The sequence below is a fragment of the Opisthorchis viverrini genome (assembly GCF_000715545.1).
Source record: "Opisthorchis viverrini unplaced genomic scaffold opera_v5_24, whole genome shotgun sequence".
NCBI lineage: Eukaryota > Metazoa > Platyhelminthes > Trematoda > Opisthorchiida > Opisthorchiidae > Opisthorchis > Opisthorchis viverrini.
In genome coordinates this window covers 1,317,227-1,333,241 of record NW_008751680.1, presented here as the reverse complement: position 1 = coordinate 1,333,241, position 16,015 = coordinate 1,317,227, and the positions used below count along the sequence as shown (strand labels likewise).

The 16,015-nt window shown below is 44.2% G+C and overlaps 1 protein-coding gene across 1 annotated transcript in view; it reads right to left on the bottom strand.

Moving 5' to 3' along the window:
* Positions 1-518: 518 nt before the first annotated feature.
* T265_02090 (hypothetical protein) overlaps positions 519-16,015 on the bottom strand; it is a gene marked incomplete at both ends in the record, with an annotated part of 44,648 nt that continues 29,151 nt past the window's right edge. Inside the window, 7 exons of the mRNA XM_009166249.1 lie at positions 519-1,364; positions 1,804-1,886; positions 3,048-3,302; positions 8,332-8,430; positions 12,734-13,066; positions 14,126-14,223; positions 14,749-14,910. Coding sequence (XP_009164513.1) covers positions 1,181-1,364; positions 1,804-1,886; positions 3,048-3,302; positions 8,332-8,430; positions 12,734-13,066; positions 14,126-14,223; positions 14,749-14,910 — 1,214 coding nt within the window. The remainder of the gene's footprint in view (positions 1,365-1,803; positions 1,887-3,047; positions 3,303-8,331; positions 8,431-12,733; positions 13,067-14,125; positions 14,224-14,748; positions 14,911-16,015) is intronic.

The window sequence follows — 16,015 nt, the reverse complement described above, 5'->3', positions numbered from 1 at the left end:
GAGCTGTGACAGGTTTGATGAGACAAAACACCCATGAAAGGATCATTTTAATGATGAAGAGATTTATCTTACTTTTGACTATTGGAACCCATTCAAGATTTACTCTCCTGGGGTCGCGATCTCAGGTTAATAGACACAGGGTTGGGAATACATGTTTCGTAGTCTTCCAGTTTGGGATGAAACACTGGTAGATCCGAATCATCCTGTCGTTCAATCTTAGGACCTCGGACAGTTTTCTGGTCCCCAGACTATAATTTTTTAGGCCAGTAGAAGAATCCTCTACCCAAAGTGACCGCCCCTTGATGCAATATGTCGAGATATTTTATTTTTTGAACACAGCATGAAGATTTAATGTAACTGTGATACTACCGGACCCCCGATTCCTTCATTTTTACAACCCACCACATATTCATCCAATCCATTCGATAAGTACTCTTCTTCAAGACAGTTGTTCACTGGTAAATACTGCTGGTGCAAGACTGCTCACGGTGACAATAAAAATGACTTGAAGGCCACTTTGTAGTTCGATAATATTCGCATGTACCGCCAGTTACATCTTCCTTATACAAGAAAGCTTTCCCGCTCAAGTGTCTGCGCTCGTTGGACACCAGCAGATCCTTCGGAATTGAGGAGGTCTACAGTCGCACAACCGCTTCCGCCATATGGGAACGGCAAAGGCGGCAGATGCAGAAATCGAAATCCGATACCTTTCAACACAGGATTGTCATCGTAAACTAAATGACGCACGATCGTAGGCATCCTCATGATGAACATATATGTTAAAATGTCAGAGATCAATAACTTGTGTTAAAAGGCCCGGTCATGAAATCGAGTAAACAACCTGAAAGGGCATATCAGAAGTAGTTTACATCAATGAAGGGGTTCATGGGGATGAGTAGCTTCACATCTTCAATAGTCAAGCACAGTAGAGAACAAAATACACGGATCGACACGCTGAAGCAAGAGGTGTGTTACCTGGCAATAGTTGTGGCCACAGAATGTGCGTAAAATACCCACCAGTGGGACGAAAAACGAACAACGGCGTTAACGGAGACACGGATTACATCAAAACAAAAAACGTCATTCAAGGTTGAATGCAGAATGGACAGAAAAGGTGAGAATCGACGAAGTTATCACAGCCAAACGCAGAATCACGTCTACATGGGTTCGAATCCATGAATCACATTGCATCAAAATGAAAGCGTTGTGCTTCTTTCTGCTTCTCTTTATGGTCCTCGCGTACTTCCAAACATTGAAGGACACTGATGATGATGACCAACACCACACAGACACACACCAGAGTAATCGCAATGTACAGAACTTTCATATTGTACAGCGGTTGTAGAAAAAGCTTGGCTGTCCACCTGCGAAAAAAACGGCAGAGTATTGCTTCGAGAAATTGATCGCATACACGAAGGAACAAGGTGGATCTGAGGGAGTTCTTTCAAATATGAATCAAGCTGACTTCATTGAAAACTTCAAACAACTAGCTGCCTTATCACTCCCAATCATCAAGGAAAATAAATTACATAACAATTCAGGTGAATGAATGAAGATTTGATACCTCCTTCAATATAAGGGTTTCGTTTGTGTCGTCTTGGGACCACATTGATCTTTCAGGGGGGGGAATGGCTAAACCTTCAATATAAGGGTTTCGTTTGTGTCGTCTTGGGACCACATTGATCTTTCAGGGGGGGGAGGGAATGGCTAAACCACTTTGCAGTAGTTTGCCAATAACCATGCGTTAGAAAGCACAAGTAGCGGATTTTTACAATGCTTGGTTCGTTTATATACAAGACTCACCTATCCGGATCCGAATGAGGGTAAGGGTTAACGAATACTTCTGAGTTCGGTATCAGTCCAAATATGGAGAAAGTTCGTAACAACTGAAACGAGGGAAATGGGGGGTGTAAGCTGAATGAAACTGTGTTTACGAAAGGACAATGACTAAAAACGAGACTCCGATCAGCGCCAACGTCTGTACGAAAACTAGTTCAAAATAACACCATTATACATGAAGAATAACGACCAGTAGAAAGCTGTACCCAGATTTATGTTATCATTCTAACACACTTACCGATGCTCGCATGAGTGGTCGTGAAGTTTGATAGCAAAATCACTGCCTTAAATGAGAGGGCCACCAGGATACGGAATAACGTCTCTCACAACCGAAAATCAAAACAAAACAAAGGCTGTATTGAGGTTGGGGATTCTGATGTCGTAATCGTCCGATAACTTCATCATCGTCAGGATGACATCATTGTTCAGCACCGATGCTTCACTGTCGTACAACCATGATTTACTTGAAAGCCTTATTGTAAAGAACAGAATAAAGATGGACGGGGAAGCGACTTAGTGTTAGCTTACTACAATAATTCCTAGGTGCCTACACCTTCAGACATTTACTCAGGCAATCTGGATGGAAACTGACGACAAGAACGCCAGTGACGTCGGTTGGAAACCACATGTAGTAGTGTCTCCAACCAGGCGCAGTAAGGATCACCCGGTCCCCATCCTAGAAGGCGAGTAGCACCGCAAGCGCCCAAGCGTTTCGTAATCTCCTTCATACCCCACTGCTAAGTCAAGGGTTGACACGTGCATAAATGTACTTAATGCCCTATGGGGAAAAGAAGACCGAAAGAATGGATAAATATACTGTCTCTTCCCCAAAATGGAGTCCTTACCCAGAAAAAAAAGCTAACATGCGCCGCTACACAAGCGCAAGTGCTATGGGTCATTAACAGCATCAGTGTGTTACAACGTCCTAGATATTCCTAACTTCCTCAAATACTGGAAACTCTTAGAAACGAGGAAAAAGCTGTATTGCACTTCTTGACCCACTACTTCAATCGGCCAAATATGAAAAAAAAGGTCTCCGAAATGCCTACGGATTGCTTAGATTACCTTGTTCAAGTGGCCTCCAAGACAAACACTGCAATGATCAACCTGGAGTGACCCATTACCATAAACAAGCTGAGGAGTTGAGAATTGAAAGTAAATGAAAATGGATACCGCTGATTTGATGTAAGAAATGAAAAAGGACTCACTGCTGAATCCGGAGGGATAGCAACTGTCAAACGTTCAACATAACTGGCAAACGGACCCAAACCAAATCGCATCGATGGGAGCTGGAGTGCAGTGCAGCAGCTCTGTACACCCATTAGGCCGGCAAATCCAAGCCGGCCGCCAGAAGCACTTTCAGTAGAGTAAGAAGAACTTTGTCCAGGTACTGGCAATCCATAGGGTAGCCTTTTGTCCGTACAATTCTCTGCTGAAGAACAAAGGCCGTTGAGGACAGTTACCTGATAACAAGAAATCAAGGCACAAAGATGAGAGAAGTGAGCAGTCAGATTTCGCAACAGATACCTCAGATCTTCGTTGATCTTCGTGTATGTCCCGCGAGTGACAAACAGCCTGTAAGCAAGGTAGGCCGATCATTTGCGGAACCTAGAAAGTGAAGTCCAAGTGGGTCTTAGGGAGTAACATCGCGACACGCAGCGAAATGAACGTACCACAACAACTGATGTAGGCGGCGCTTGCGTAGCAAATACAAGAGGAGAGTGGAATTTTGACGGTGAATTAGGGCGTGAGTTAATGAAATATTTGATACTTCCATAAAAAGTGCTCGAATCTAGAAACCAGATCAACTGTGTTAACCACCAAAATTGTCATCATCTCCACTAACGACACAAGGTCTTTCAAAAGATATTTTATTCTAAAAGAGCATCTTTGAGCGTCCGTTTGAACCAAGAGGATATGTCTATCAGTCGCCAAAGCTAAAGTATCATTCGTTAGGTTGGCTTGAAAAAAACATTGTAGGAAAATCTACACACGCACACAGGCATATGCACATGGATTGATACAACACTATGATACACGTCATTCATATGCTACACGCAATCTTACAGCCCAAAAAGTGTAAATACGGTATGGTTTATGAAAAGAAGCATGTAGAGCTCATTGATATACAATTTCATCCCTGCAAATATAGATAAATTTCTTAGCTCTTACTGCAGTTGTGTAGTTAACGTTGGCCATACAAACAGATGAACTTCTTGATCAAGCCACTTCTCTATGCTTATCTCTCAATTCCCTGTTCTGCACTCACATCTGTCTCATTTCTGTCAAGCCGTACAACAACAAATAGAGTACCCAAAGAATTGAGAAGGAAAAGAATCTTATTGACGCGAATGTCGAACCAAGAACCCGGTTACCTGTTACCTGCTTGTGTTGTCGGATATGCTTACATTTTAAAACCCAAACAATGAACCTTCGCTACTGGTGAAAACTGTCAGAGCTCATGCACACTATGGCCAACCACCAAAAATCTACAAAACAACACTGACCAACTCATTCTTCCATAAAGCACAGCGGTCTCAACTTGATGAGTAATCTCATCAAATGAGATCATGGTGCGAAAACTGTGGATGATAATAATACTGGCATACTAACATAGGTCCTGACCAGTAAAAAAAACGTTTTAAATGTTTAGGTGTTTTCAGCAACCTTATGAGTAGTGTATTACGTTTTCTTTGCTCCAAGAAAATTTAGGTGTTTTCAGCAACCTTATGAGTAGTGTATTATGTTTTCTTTGCTTCCAAGAAAATCCCCCATTGATGTAACAGGAAGTGTAACAATGGCAACAGTGAAGCGAATGCAGGCGTAAAGTTATTCATGCATTCATTCATTTAATTTTTTTTATTTATAAAGTTATCAATCACATTGCAGTGAACCAATCAAATATGAGAAATTTGGGAAACCTCTTGGAAACGCTACACCATTGAGTGTATTTCCTTCAAACTTGATAACACTTCAGATGTTCGGATAAGCCCACATCAAGAGGACCCAAGTATAAACATTCATTCAGAAAAAACTGACTATACCACAAGAACGAAAGTCAAACACTTATCTAACCGCCGAGAGAATATTCGGCCCGCGTCTCCTGAAAGCAAAGATTCGTTGAAAGCGAAACTGATTGCCTTCGATAACGGTTTTGGATTCATTCCGATGCATCGGAAATGTGTAAGAATGCACAAAAGAGTCATATCAGCTAAAGCACTAGGATACCATCATACTGGAGGTAAACAAAGAATCCGGTGCCGCTATTCTAAATAAAGCCAATTAGGTATCCAAGGTTCGCACAAGTTATTACGAAAAGTACATTTTCTACTCAGTAAAGAAGCGACCAAAACGAAACCGGTGGAGAAGCAAAACAATCGCTACAGGTTCTAATATCACATGATTTTATCTATTGCACTGAAGTCAATATATGCCTAGGCCAGTCAATTCCCATAAAGCTCAACTTTATGATATCTCAAAGACTCGAATGTGGGCAGCTGACCTACTTATCCCTGCGCGTTCATGTCCCGTTTGCTGAGCCTGCCTTGACTTGTTTCTCATGAGTCCCGTGTGATCGCACGTCCGATGAGAATCACGAGAATGTCTTCGGAAGGGACGACCGCAACCCACGCTACTGAGCCATCATTCCGCTCGCCGTTGTTTGGTGTGCGGACGTTGACACTGCACTGTGCCAGTCAGTGAAAAACCTGTGAACTTGTTGACGCTACGAACGTGAATAATTTAGCTTCGTTGTACATTTTTTTACCCGTGTGTGAAAAGCACCGTAGAAATGCGAACCCAATTCTTCCTTTTGATATTCGGGATTGTCGAATATACGCGTCACTCAAAGCACCGCATCGGAAACCTCAACATCCGGTAAGTTCGCGCCTTAACTCTTAAGCTATATCCAGCTCACCGGAGCGGCAAAATCATTAAAGCTGTCAAGAGGCTGTTTGAAAATCAGTTGTGAATGTGAAGGTTTGCCTTACCTAAAACAGATTTTATCCATACCCAAGATCCTGTAATTTAACGTATTTTGGACGACCTGATCTTGCTATTGTCAAACACTTAATTGCATTTTCGAAGACTCACCGGACTGTAAAGTAAGAATATCCGTAATTTCTCCAGGACAAGTGAATCGACGGTACCATTATGGGAAGCACTTTGGGACCTTAAGAGACCCCGACCAGAACAACATAATCGTGCTTTGGTCCCCATATTGCTCCATAAATACAGACAAAATGCTACATCAGATACACCCATGGGGGAAACTGGCTTCCTCAAATGTGTGCCGCGATCAGACAAATACCACGACCGTTTCGTCGAAAAAACTTCATCTTGAACAGCAGACCGAATGTACAAACCGCAGTACGATTGGCGTTCCTTACAGTGAAGACCATTCTTTCAATTTAACCAAAGAATCGCTGAAAGTATTCCTACGCCGCACCTAGGATGTAGCAGAGCTGTTAGCAAAGGCTGTCAATGCAGCCGACCAAAGTACCAACATCTGCCATTTGCAACAACCAATTCACTATCATTTGCGTATGCCGATAGCAATTACAGGACAGTTGAAACGAGAGCAGATTGGCATGTGCCGAAAAAACTCCATAAGCTGTCAGCTGGTCCTCCCTCCACTATGACCAAATGCAAAGTCGAATCACCGATCTTCAATGATCTAACTGATAGAAGACGCAGCAGTGAAATCCACTGATCGTTACGGATTTTACTGCGAAACAAACGGTCACACCAGCATCATCGACAACACATCATTGTTCAAGGCTTCGCTGCCGTACGACCATAATTTACTTGAGAGCCCTATTCTGAAGAAAAGCGGATAACAAAGAGACTCAGTGCTTACTTAACACGATCATTCCGAATTGTGTACACCTCCAGACACTCGTTCAGATACTCTGGATCCAGACGGACAACCACTTCGACTTCCCGCCATATATTGCAGCGCCTCCAACCATGTATAGTGGACCATATCCCTCAAAGCTAGTCGTATCGACAGTAGCCAAAATTTTCGTAACCTCTTTCATACCCCTCTGCCAGGTCAAAGGCTGATCACAACTCTGCTTGCAGCCCACTCACTTATATAGAGAGAATGGCACTCCTTATGGCAAACGATATTTCGGCATTCGCAATGCGTGACAAAGCCACCACAGCACGTAATACTGAACACATTCTATAGAGGAAAATGTTGGTAGCTCAGATAGCGTAGATGGTGGTCGTTGGCTTGTTCGCTGAGCTGGGCAATTTGATTGCAAGCGCTTCATCACTAATCGAGGTGACATCATCAGTGCGTTATTGTGGAGCGTAGTAGTGCATAGCGGTGGTTTGGTGGTTGTGCACAACCACACACACAGACTGATGCCCGAGGCGGTGGAAATCGCCAAGCATCCCAGTGTTAAGAGAATAGAAGGCTTTCTATGGAGGAAAATGTTGGCAGCTCAGGTAGCGTGGTTTTGCACCACCACCAACCCACCGCTACGCACTACTACGCTCCACAATAACGCACTGATGATGTCACCTCGATTGGTGATGAAGCGCTTGCAATCAAATTGCCCAGCTCAGTGAACAAGCCAACGACCACTGAACACATTCTTCGAGTGAAGTTTCCGATGCACAACCGGATACCTGTTCTCCAATTGTCGGGTTGATGATTCACCGGTACCATCCTACACAAGCTATCGTTCTGAGACAAAGGTTGCTGGGGTCCTGAAGATTTCTCACTTATACCGCTTGCAGCAGCCACGTCTCAGCAATACAACAAAACAACCCGAACTGTAGCCTGATACACTCCAATTGAGATTCGGATACACGCTGCTTTACCTCCATAGGTGTCACAAATGCAACCCGAGTCTTGCAGATTCTAACATTGACCTCATCTGCCATACCACAATCAGAATTAGTACAGGACGCGTAAAACAACCCACAGGTTCGACTGCCTCCTTCTTGGCGGCTAGTTGAACACCATTTTCGAAAACCTAGTGCTTATCCCATTATCGCATCAATAACAAAATTAAATAGGAATGGAGAGAATGGTCATCCTCATCGAACAAGAACTTTTTGGAGAGGTCTTCGTGTACTCTCACGCCTGGATGTCTGAGAATACAAAAAGCACCATCATCAACATATATTCACAAATTTTCAAGGCGTTGCTTGCTGGGAAAGCGTGTTAAGTAGAATAAACCGGTGAAGTGAGTCAAATGCTTTTTACCACAGAGGACGGCGAATTTATCCAGCAATATCGCTGTCCTAACCACCTAATTCAGATTGATCAAGGGATCACAAGTGTCAAAATACAGAAAACGAAGTTTTCCTCCTGACGACTGGCAGTCCACCAGTAAGGACTGTCTTCTTGAATTCCGAGAGATGAATCGTTTCGCAGCAACGCCAAGTGAGGTGATGATGAGAAATCTATGTTACATCCATTGAATATGAGTCCGTAAAATTGGAACCAAGATGCAAACGTGAAAAAGGTTTACTCACCTTCACAAAGTAGTGATCGTTGACCATTTGTTGGAGGAAAAGCTGAACCGACGAACGGTCGGCGTCATCCACAGATGCGACAAACACATCAAAAACGCCCTAGGTGGGAAACAAAAACATGTGGGAAAATACAGGTGGTCTGATCGGCATTGAAATGAGCAAAGACGGCATGTGTGGATATGGGAATGAAAACCCCCTCAAAAGTAAGTTAGCCCTTATTAGGGTGTTTGAACGCATACAGATATCTTCCACAAGACATGCTGACCGACACTCTTGGAGGCGTGCTCGCATGATCGCGCCGTCTTGAGTTTGTGCCCAACTGTCTGTACCCAACTGTCCGAAAAATATGATGAAAGCACTACCAATCATATGCATCATTGAATGAATAAAAGTCTATCGTTCCTCGACCATGTAATCTACTGCTGCCGCTGAATAATGACAGAAAACGCTGCTGGACGATCCAGGAGACAGAGAAGACTTTGGCAACAGACAACAAACGCATCCCATTGCAACTGATCAATCAATCCATCCAGAGAATGCGACTGTCAGCGAAACAAGTTGTGAAGAAGATGGGACGGTAATTCATTCGTAAAATCGTCGCTTTGAGTGAACAATCTCAAGAGCAGCTTAGCTGGCCTTCTTCAATACAGCTTCTGGGAGAGCATCCCGAGGGCTTGCTTTATGAGGTATCTGGAGTGCCAGTTTCTCTGAAAAGTTTTGCACAAGCATTGCACTTCCCTGATTTTGACGCCGTGGTGTTGCAATGCATCTCAATACGCTTGAAGAAGATAGGGATGCAGCTGTTATGTGATAGTTCAGATAATTGTTGGGTTGTATTTCGGCAGACTGCTGTCTGCAGTTATCCCTTTGGCAATTTCATGATAAGAGCCTCTGAGAATACCAACTTTCATCAGTTCCCTCTCCCACTGTAAATTGCATAACATCAAAAACGTTGTTTATTAGTTAACTCGCCGATTGTAGTCCACTAATTTTGATGATGATAAAAAGGTCACCGACGTAGCGGATTCATATTGTAGGATTTGCGTCTGTAACTGTGATCCGTTCGTTTTTGCATTACAGTTTCTCCAAGGAATCTAGAAATCCGGGACCTACCGGTGCTCCTCGTAGCTGTCCATTGCTTCCCGTTGAATTCAAAGTATGTGATCAGGCATAAGCCAAGCAATTCGCAGAGACCCCCATCTTCTAGCGATCCACTTGGGGCGGGATGGCTCAGTGGTTAGAGCGCCAATTTACTGGTCGGAAGGTTCGCGGTTCGAATCCGACCTCTGCCCCTGGACTTTCTCTGTCTAGACTTGGGCAACCTGGCGGTATCCAAGCCTTCGTGCTTTCTTCTGGTTGCATGGTAGCTAGGCACCGAAAAGATGCTACAGCTGGACGATTTTTTTGGTACATCATGGCTGCCAAGCAGTGCGGTGACAATCGACTTGCCGGAGTCCAAATCCACTGATGTGAAAAGCACACTCAAATCAGACGAGAACGTAATTTGCATTGTTGATGTTCCTCAGTTTTTTTAAAGAAGTGTCTTGCATTGCTGACTAAGTATTGCCACCCGCTGATGAGATATTTCACTTCTTCAACAGTTCTTTTGACAGGTTGTAAGCTGGATCCTTCAGGAGTGATGCAACTGGTCGTAGCGGTATTGCCGCTTTGTGTATTTTCGGTAGTCCATGGAAGCAGACGATTGCAGCTTCCTGAGCTCACATTTTCCAGTACTACTCTCCGGTGGTCTTTTGAATATCATTGATTTTCTTCAGATTCGCATTGAGTTTGTTCGCAAGTTTCCGGCTCCGGTCATTCTTGATACGGCGACATATAGTTGTGTGGTTCATTAGAGCCTTCAATTTATCAAAGTGGTCTGGCCTGTTCATGAGGACTATTAATAGTCCCTTATCAACTGGTGGAATGACGATTCGTGAACTTGCTTGATTGCTTGGCTTTATTGCTTCTTTTCCTTTGTCGAAAAAGGCGCCGAGTGTTTTGCGGTGTGATGGCTGGGACTGTGGTTTGGCGCAGATGTTGATGAGCGTTTTTGCCACGTTCAGTGTACCTGTGTGTTGCTTCTGGACTATCTGGGTAGTCCAGGGTCATGGCGTTATTAGAACTGTGATTGAGTCATTTGAACAGAAGATTCTGTTCGGCCTCTGTGAGCTATCTGCTAGAGAGGTTCTTTATCCAAGTATAGTCGTCATCTTCCTTTTCCCGGTTACCTCCTCCTCCAACGTGATAAAGCGCCTGCATCCCACATTTTTTAAAGAACGTGGTGAATTCTTGGTGAGGACCCTATTGCGGAAGATTTGGAACGTGGGAGTGTACCACAGCGACCATGATGCCAACCTTTGAGAATGATCACGAACATCATTCAAAAGCCATCGTGGAATCAGCTTGGTAGCCATCGCATCCAAGGTTCTGTATGACAGTATTTTGTACGGGTCGACCGTGGGAACCAAGCTGAGTTTCTCTCCGCTTGGGGATCCACCGACCATATCCCTACCTTGAGGCAGGTTACCCGACAGCGCCATTGTTCCAAACATTGGTCACACTTTCTTGATTTGAATGCTGTTTTGTCTCTGTAGATGGTCAGAAACTATGGTGGTGTTTAGAAATCAAAGATATCCCTTCTAAATGCTCATCCATTATGAGGCTGCTACATATAAACTCCAGTGAGCAACTACAGATATGCAACACACTGTTACCTAAGTTTACCACGCTCACTCTTAACCACCCTCTTTGAACGTTTCCCTTCAACTTTGCCGCCGATGTGCTTACTTGAAACGTTTCTGTCTGCATCCGAAAACTCGGGGGATCGAAATGCTCCCGAGTTTAACATACAGACACTGAGTATGCGAATGATAACGCTCTCCTTGGTTCAGCCCCTAAATAAGTCTACCTCAGGATTTGATATGCAGTTCGCAACTAAAAGTTGTTAAGTGCTACTACAACATTGGGTGGCATCGAACCCAAATGTCATGCTTGCAGACTGGCCAATCGACGTAGTAGATAAATAAGTTTGCCTGAGCAGTGGTACAAGTTTCATTGAACTGGATGGAGACAGTACCGTTTATCGAATCAAGAGGGCTAGGGCAGCTTCACTAGACTCAGACACTTATGGCACCGCAGTGATGCCAGTTTGCCTGTGACTGGCAGAGTATATATTGTGAGTTCCACAGTGCTCTATGGTTGAGAAACGTCGCATTTATACGCAGATGATGCTCAGAAGATACCGGGGTCCAGACAGGAATGGTCGGGTCTGGCGGAAACGTCAGATTAGTAATGCTGAGGCGTACCAGATGGTGTTAGAAGAAAGGAACTTTCCTGCACTGGTTAGGACAGTTACATTGCACATCAGTGGACCATCAGGGGTCTTTCCGACCAGCCCTGTGCTGAATGGAAGTGACCGAGAGATTACCAGTCTGTGACCTGACTACGAGCCACGAAAACCAGTAAACGCCTCGCTGGATGTGGACTCCACGACTCAACTCATGAATAGTCAACGATAACACCAGACATGACTCATTCACTCAAGCATTCGCCGCGACTTCTGCTGTTGCCTTCAATCCCATTTGCCGTACAGTAACCCGTTCCTAAAAGTAATTAGACTAATCAAATGAGAACTAACTGATTACGCCATCGTCCACAATGTTTGTTGTATGTCCTCCGTTCTCCTATTTTCCGGAGACCGCAACAGTAGCATATGGACACAACAAATCCATGGTGCATGGTTTGTGGTCGATAAAAAGAAACGAAGTGAACTGTTACTACCGGCGTCACCCTGCTCGAAAAACGACTCCAGTTCTAAAGAACTGAAGTGACAGTCCAACACCGTCATGCGAAAGGGGTCCATATGTTATAATTGCGCGCGCACAAACGTTCGGTTTAATGGGGTAGAGTTTTATGTGGTGTGAAATTGTGGTAAAAATACGGAAACTATGGAGGAAAATGTTGGTAGCTTAGGTAGCGTAGATGGTCGTTGGCTTGTTCGCCGAGTTGGGCTATTGATTGAAAAACGTTTCATCACCAATCCAGGTGACATCATCAGTGTACTATTGGGGAGCGTAGTGGTGCGTAGCGGTGGGTTGGTGATTGTGCTTGGAAGTAGAAAAAGTTTCACAATGTACGACTCAATGTTGTTCACTTACAGAGATGAGGGAAAAGGAATTTTGGAAACGTAAATCCAACACTCTCTCTGGAAAACAGGACTCTAAAGAGGCCAAGTCCCTGGGGTCCACATGAACGATCCCCACACGCCGTAACCTATAGTGAAAGCGTCCCGAAGAAGTCTATCTTGGGTAACTGAGGGGTGTACATTCGCAATAGTGTCAGAATATGAATTATCCGAGAAATAACGAAGCATTCTGAATTTTTTTTATTTTGTTTCAGTTACCTTTTCTCCGTTGTCAAAGAACGTAATTTGCTTCAGTTTGGTATTGGTTTTCGGTAACTTGGCACCTGGGAGTAGATACGCCTGGAATGTCAAATGACCCGTCTTAGAATTCACACCCTGATTGAGCAAGACTGCCGGAAGTGTTCCAATGTTAGTTCCAGCTGAGTAGGCCAATCCCATACCGATATCCGGTCTTCCATCCAGATCGAAGTCACCCAATGTGGGTCCAACAAGGGCGCTAAGCAGAAGGTCGTCTGCAGGGGTTCGTGCCAATGACCATGTGTAACCAGGTTGCACATTTTTCGGTTCCCATTCGACATCAACGGATCGCCACTTGGAAAAGAGTATGAAGGAAATGAAAGAGTCATTTTACATTCAAAGCCTTCCTGTTTTACAGGTAAAACATGAACCCAGTTAAAAACAACCGCGTATCAAAATGTTAATATGGGAACCAGTAAATAGAGAATGGGGATGGATTTGCCAAAATCAAAGAAAATTTCAACAAGTTATGGTATGTGCACCCTCACTCCCAAAAAAGTTATTTCTTGGGTACGAAAGATAATCGCCCTAAAGGGAGCCATCTAGCAAAATGCTTTCTTGGGAGGTCTAGTGTAGAAGAGGACTCCGTCAATAAACGAGACAGGATGCGAAGGACGGGTGAACTTGAAGGCAAGAACACATGCTTACGAAATGAGACAAGTGAGACAGGCCAAGTGGAATAAGAGACTCTAATTAACCCATTGAATATCAGGCAACATTACAAGCCACAAGCGAATCACACCATTCTAAAGCTATTCGCTCAAGGCCAACCGATCAACAACGAGTGCTTTCGAAGGATTTAGAGTGGACATTAAATGCGTTAGACTGCTTAAGGATGTATGTTCCAAGCACAAACATAGTTCAATCAATTAAAAGGCATGGATCACAAGGATTACCAACACATAATCGGGAAGATAACCGTGTGGTCGGCTTTCAGGAAGCCAGTCTCACAAGGCTTCCTACCTTCTCATTAGGTGAACGTCGAGAAACCGGGCATTGAGCCTTTGATGATAAGTGATAAGTTGACCAGGGGAGCATCCCAACAAGCCAGTTGTTTGCAACCGAGGTGAAAAACTATCAAGACCAAATTAAAGCAATTATNACATAATCGGGAAGATAACCGTGTGGTCGGCTTTCAGGAAGCCAGTCTCACAAGGCTTCCTACCTTCTCATTAGGTGAACGTCGAGAAACCGGGCATTGAGCCTTTGATGATAAGTGATAAGTTGACCAGGGGAGCATCCCAACAAGCCAGTTGTTTGCAACCGAGGTGAAAAACTATCAAGACCAAATTACAAGCAATTATCCACCGATCGGAAGACACTAGTAATGAATACGTAGGACAGATAACGAACCTGGAAAGTTTCAAAATTGAAGAGGAAGATAGAACTCCCACCAACGCAGTTGATCGTCGTGCAAGCCGGGAGAAGTAGGTCTATTGTTCCGTCACTATCTGAAGGGAGTGAATAAGTGATTTTGCCGTGAAGGCAGAGACATAAGAAATTGGAAACAGTGATAGGGATGACTAAGTTGTTGGTGGAAAATACACAACCTAAGAGTAACAGCAAATTTTAGATAACAGTTCACTCTAAATAAGTCAAGAATTACATGCAACTCATTCGAAAATAATTTGCGAAATCGGGTTGAAGCCCAAAAACGTATAAAGTTGCCAAGCGGTCTCATATACAGCGCGCTGATAGAGAACTGGGTTGGAAAAAGGCGGCGCAAAGCAAATCCATTCTACATCATGTGGGTTGGCGAATAAGCTGGCACACCAACCGAAATCCTATCAACAAACTTCGGTGGGTGTGAGGTTGTGCAAGAATCACCATTTTGAAGAGAACCAATTGTTAGCAACAGTTCATTATCTAACATCGAAGGGAAAATGTTTGACAGCTTGCATATTTCTGGTGGGATACAGCTAACAATGACTGAGACAAACCATATGAAATCAGCACTTAATCACATAATCACCTACCAAAATCGCCGAGCACGAAAAGACCAAGGGTTAGCTGCTGGGCTACACGGAGTGAAAGAGGTAAGTCAAACAGCATCACGTCCGCACCCAGCTCTGGAGTCGGATCACGTTTATATACTTGAAACTTCATATCTCCGGATTCACCGACGAGTACGACAATGTCTGAAATTAGGATTCGGAGAAAAAACATCTCAAGAACAAATCCACGTGGCATCAACGGAGCACAAACATAACACTCGTTCGTCGTGAATATCATCCACACCACACACACATCTTCACAAAACACTCGTTACGTACATCCTGGGAACTCTAATAATCAATCCGAATGAGTCTGACCGAGAAGTTGAGCCATTTCACAGAATGGTAAACTGGGAGAACGAAACCATAAAAACGGTGAGGCACACTATATGTGTGCATTATATGATAGTGAAATCAGCTACTATCTTCAGCATATAGCTATCCACTGGGGGTTATCAGATCATCGGCAACTGTAACCACTGTACAAAATGTACAGTGATAATAAGTACGCTTCTTGGAGGAGACCAGAGGGTACGGGTGAATCCGGTGCATATTTAACCGTCACGAAGAGACTGGACCTTACCGTGGTGTGATGGTTCGCGCACCTCAGCGATCCATTGAGCTATACTGGAGAGTGCCCCGCGACACTCACAGAGTCTCTCATACCAGGTTGGTCAATGGTCAAAGGTCTGACGAACACAGTCTCCTGGCTCTCCAGGTTGGGGGTTGGAACATGTGGCGACTTGTCCCCTAGAAATGGCAATGCATTTGCATTTCCCGCCAAACACCGCTGCCTTGAAGTTAGGCATTTGAGCCAAAGGCTTTGGTTGAGGACCCTAATCGTCCTCCTGTCTAGGTGTGGGCGCCCTGGCATTATCCCAGCCCACGTACAACCATGAATCGTAGATACATCATCATCATCATCATCGACAGCATGACATCAGTGCTCACAACCAATGCTTCACTGCCGTACAGCCATGACTTATTTGAAAGCCTTATTGTAAAGAAAAGAATAAAGGTAGACGAAGAAGGGACTTAGTGCTAGCTTAACACAATCATTCCGAGGTGCCTACACCTCCAGACATTCACTCAGGCAATCTGGATAGAAACTGACAACAAGAACGCCACTGACATCGGTTGGCAGCCATATCTTGTAGTGTCTCCAACCAGGCACAGTGAGGATCACGCAGTCCCCATCCTGGAAGGTGAGTAGCACCGACAGCACCCAAACGTTTCGTGATCTCCTTCA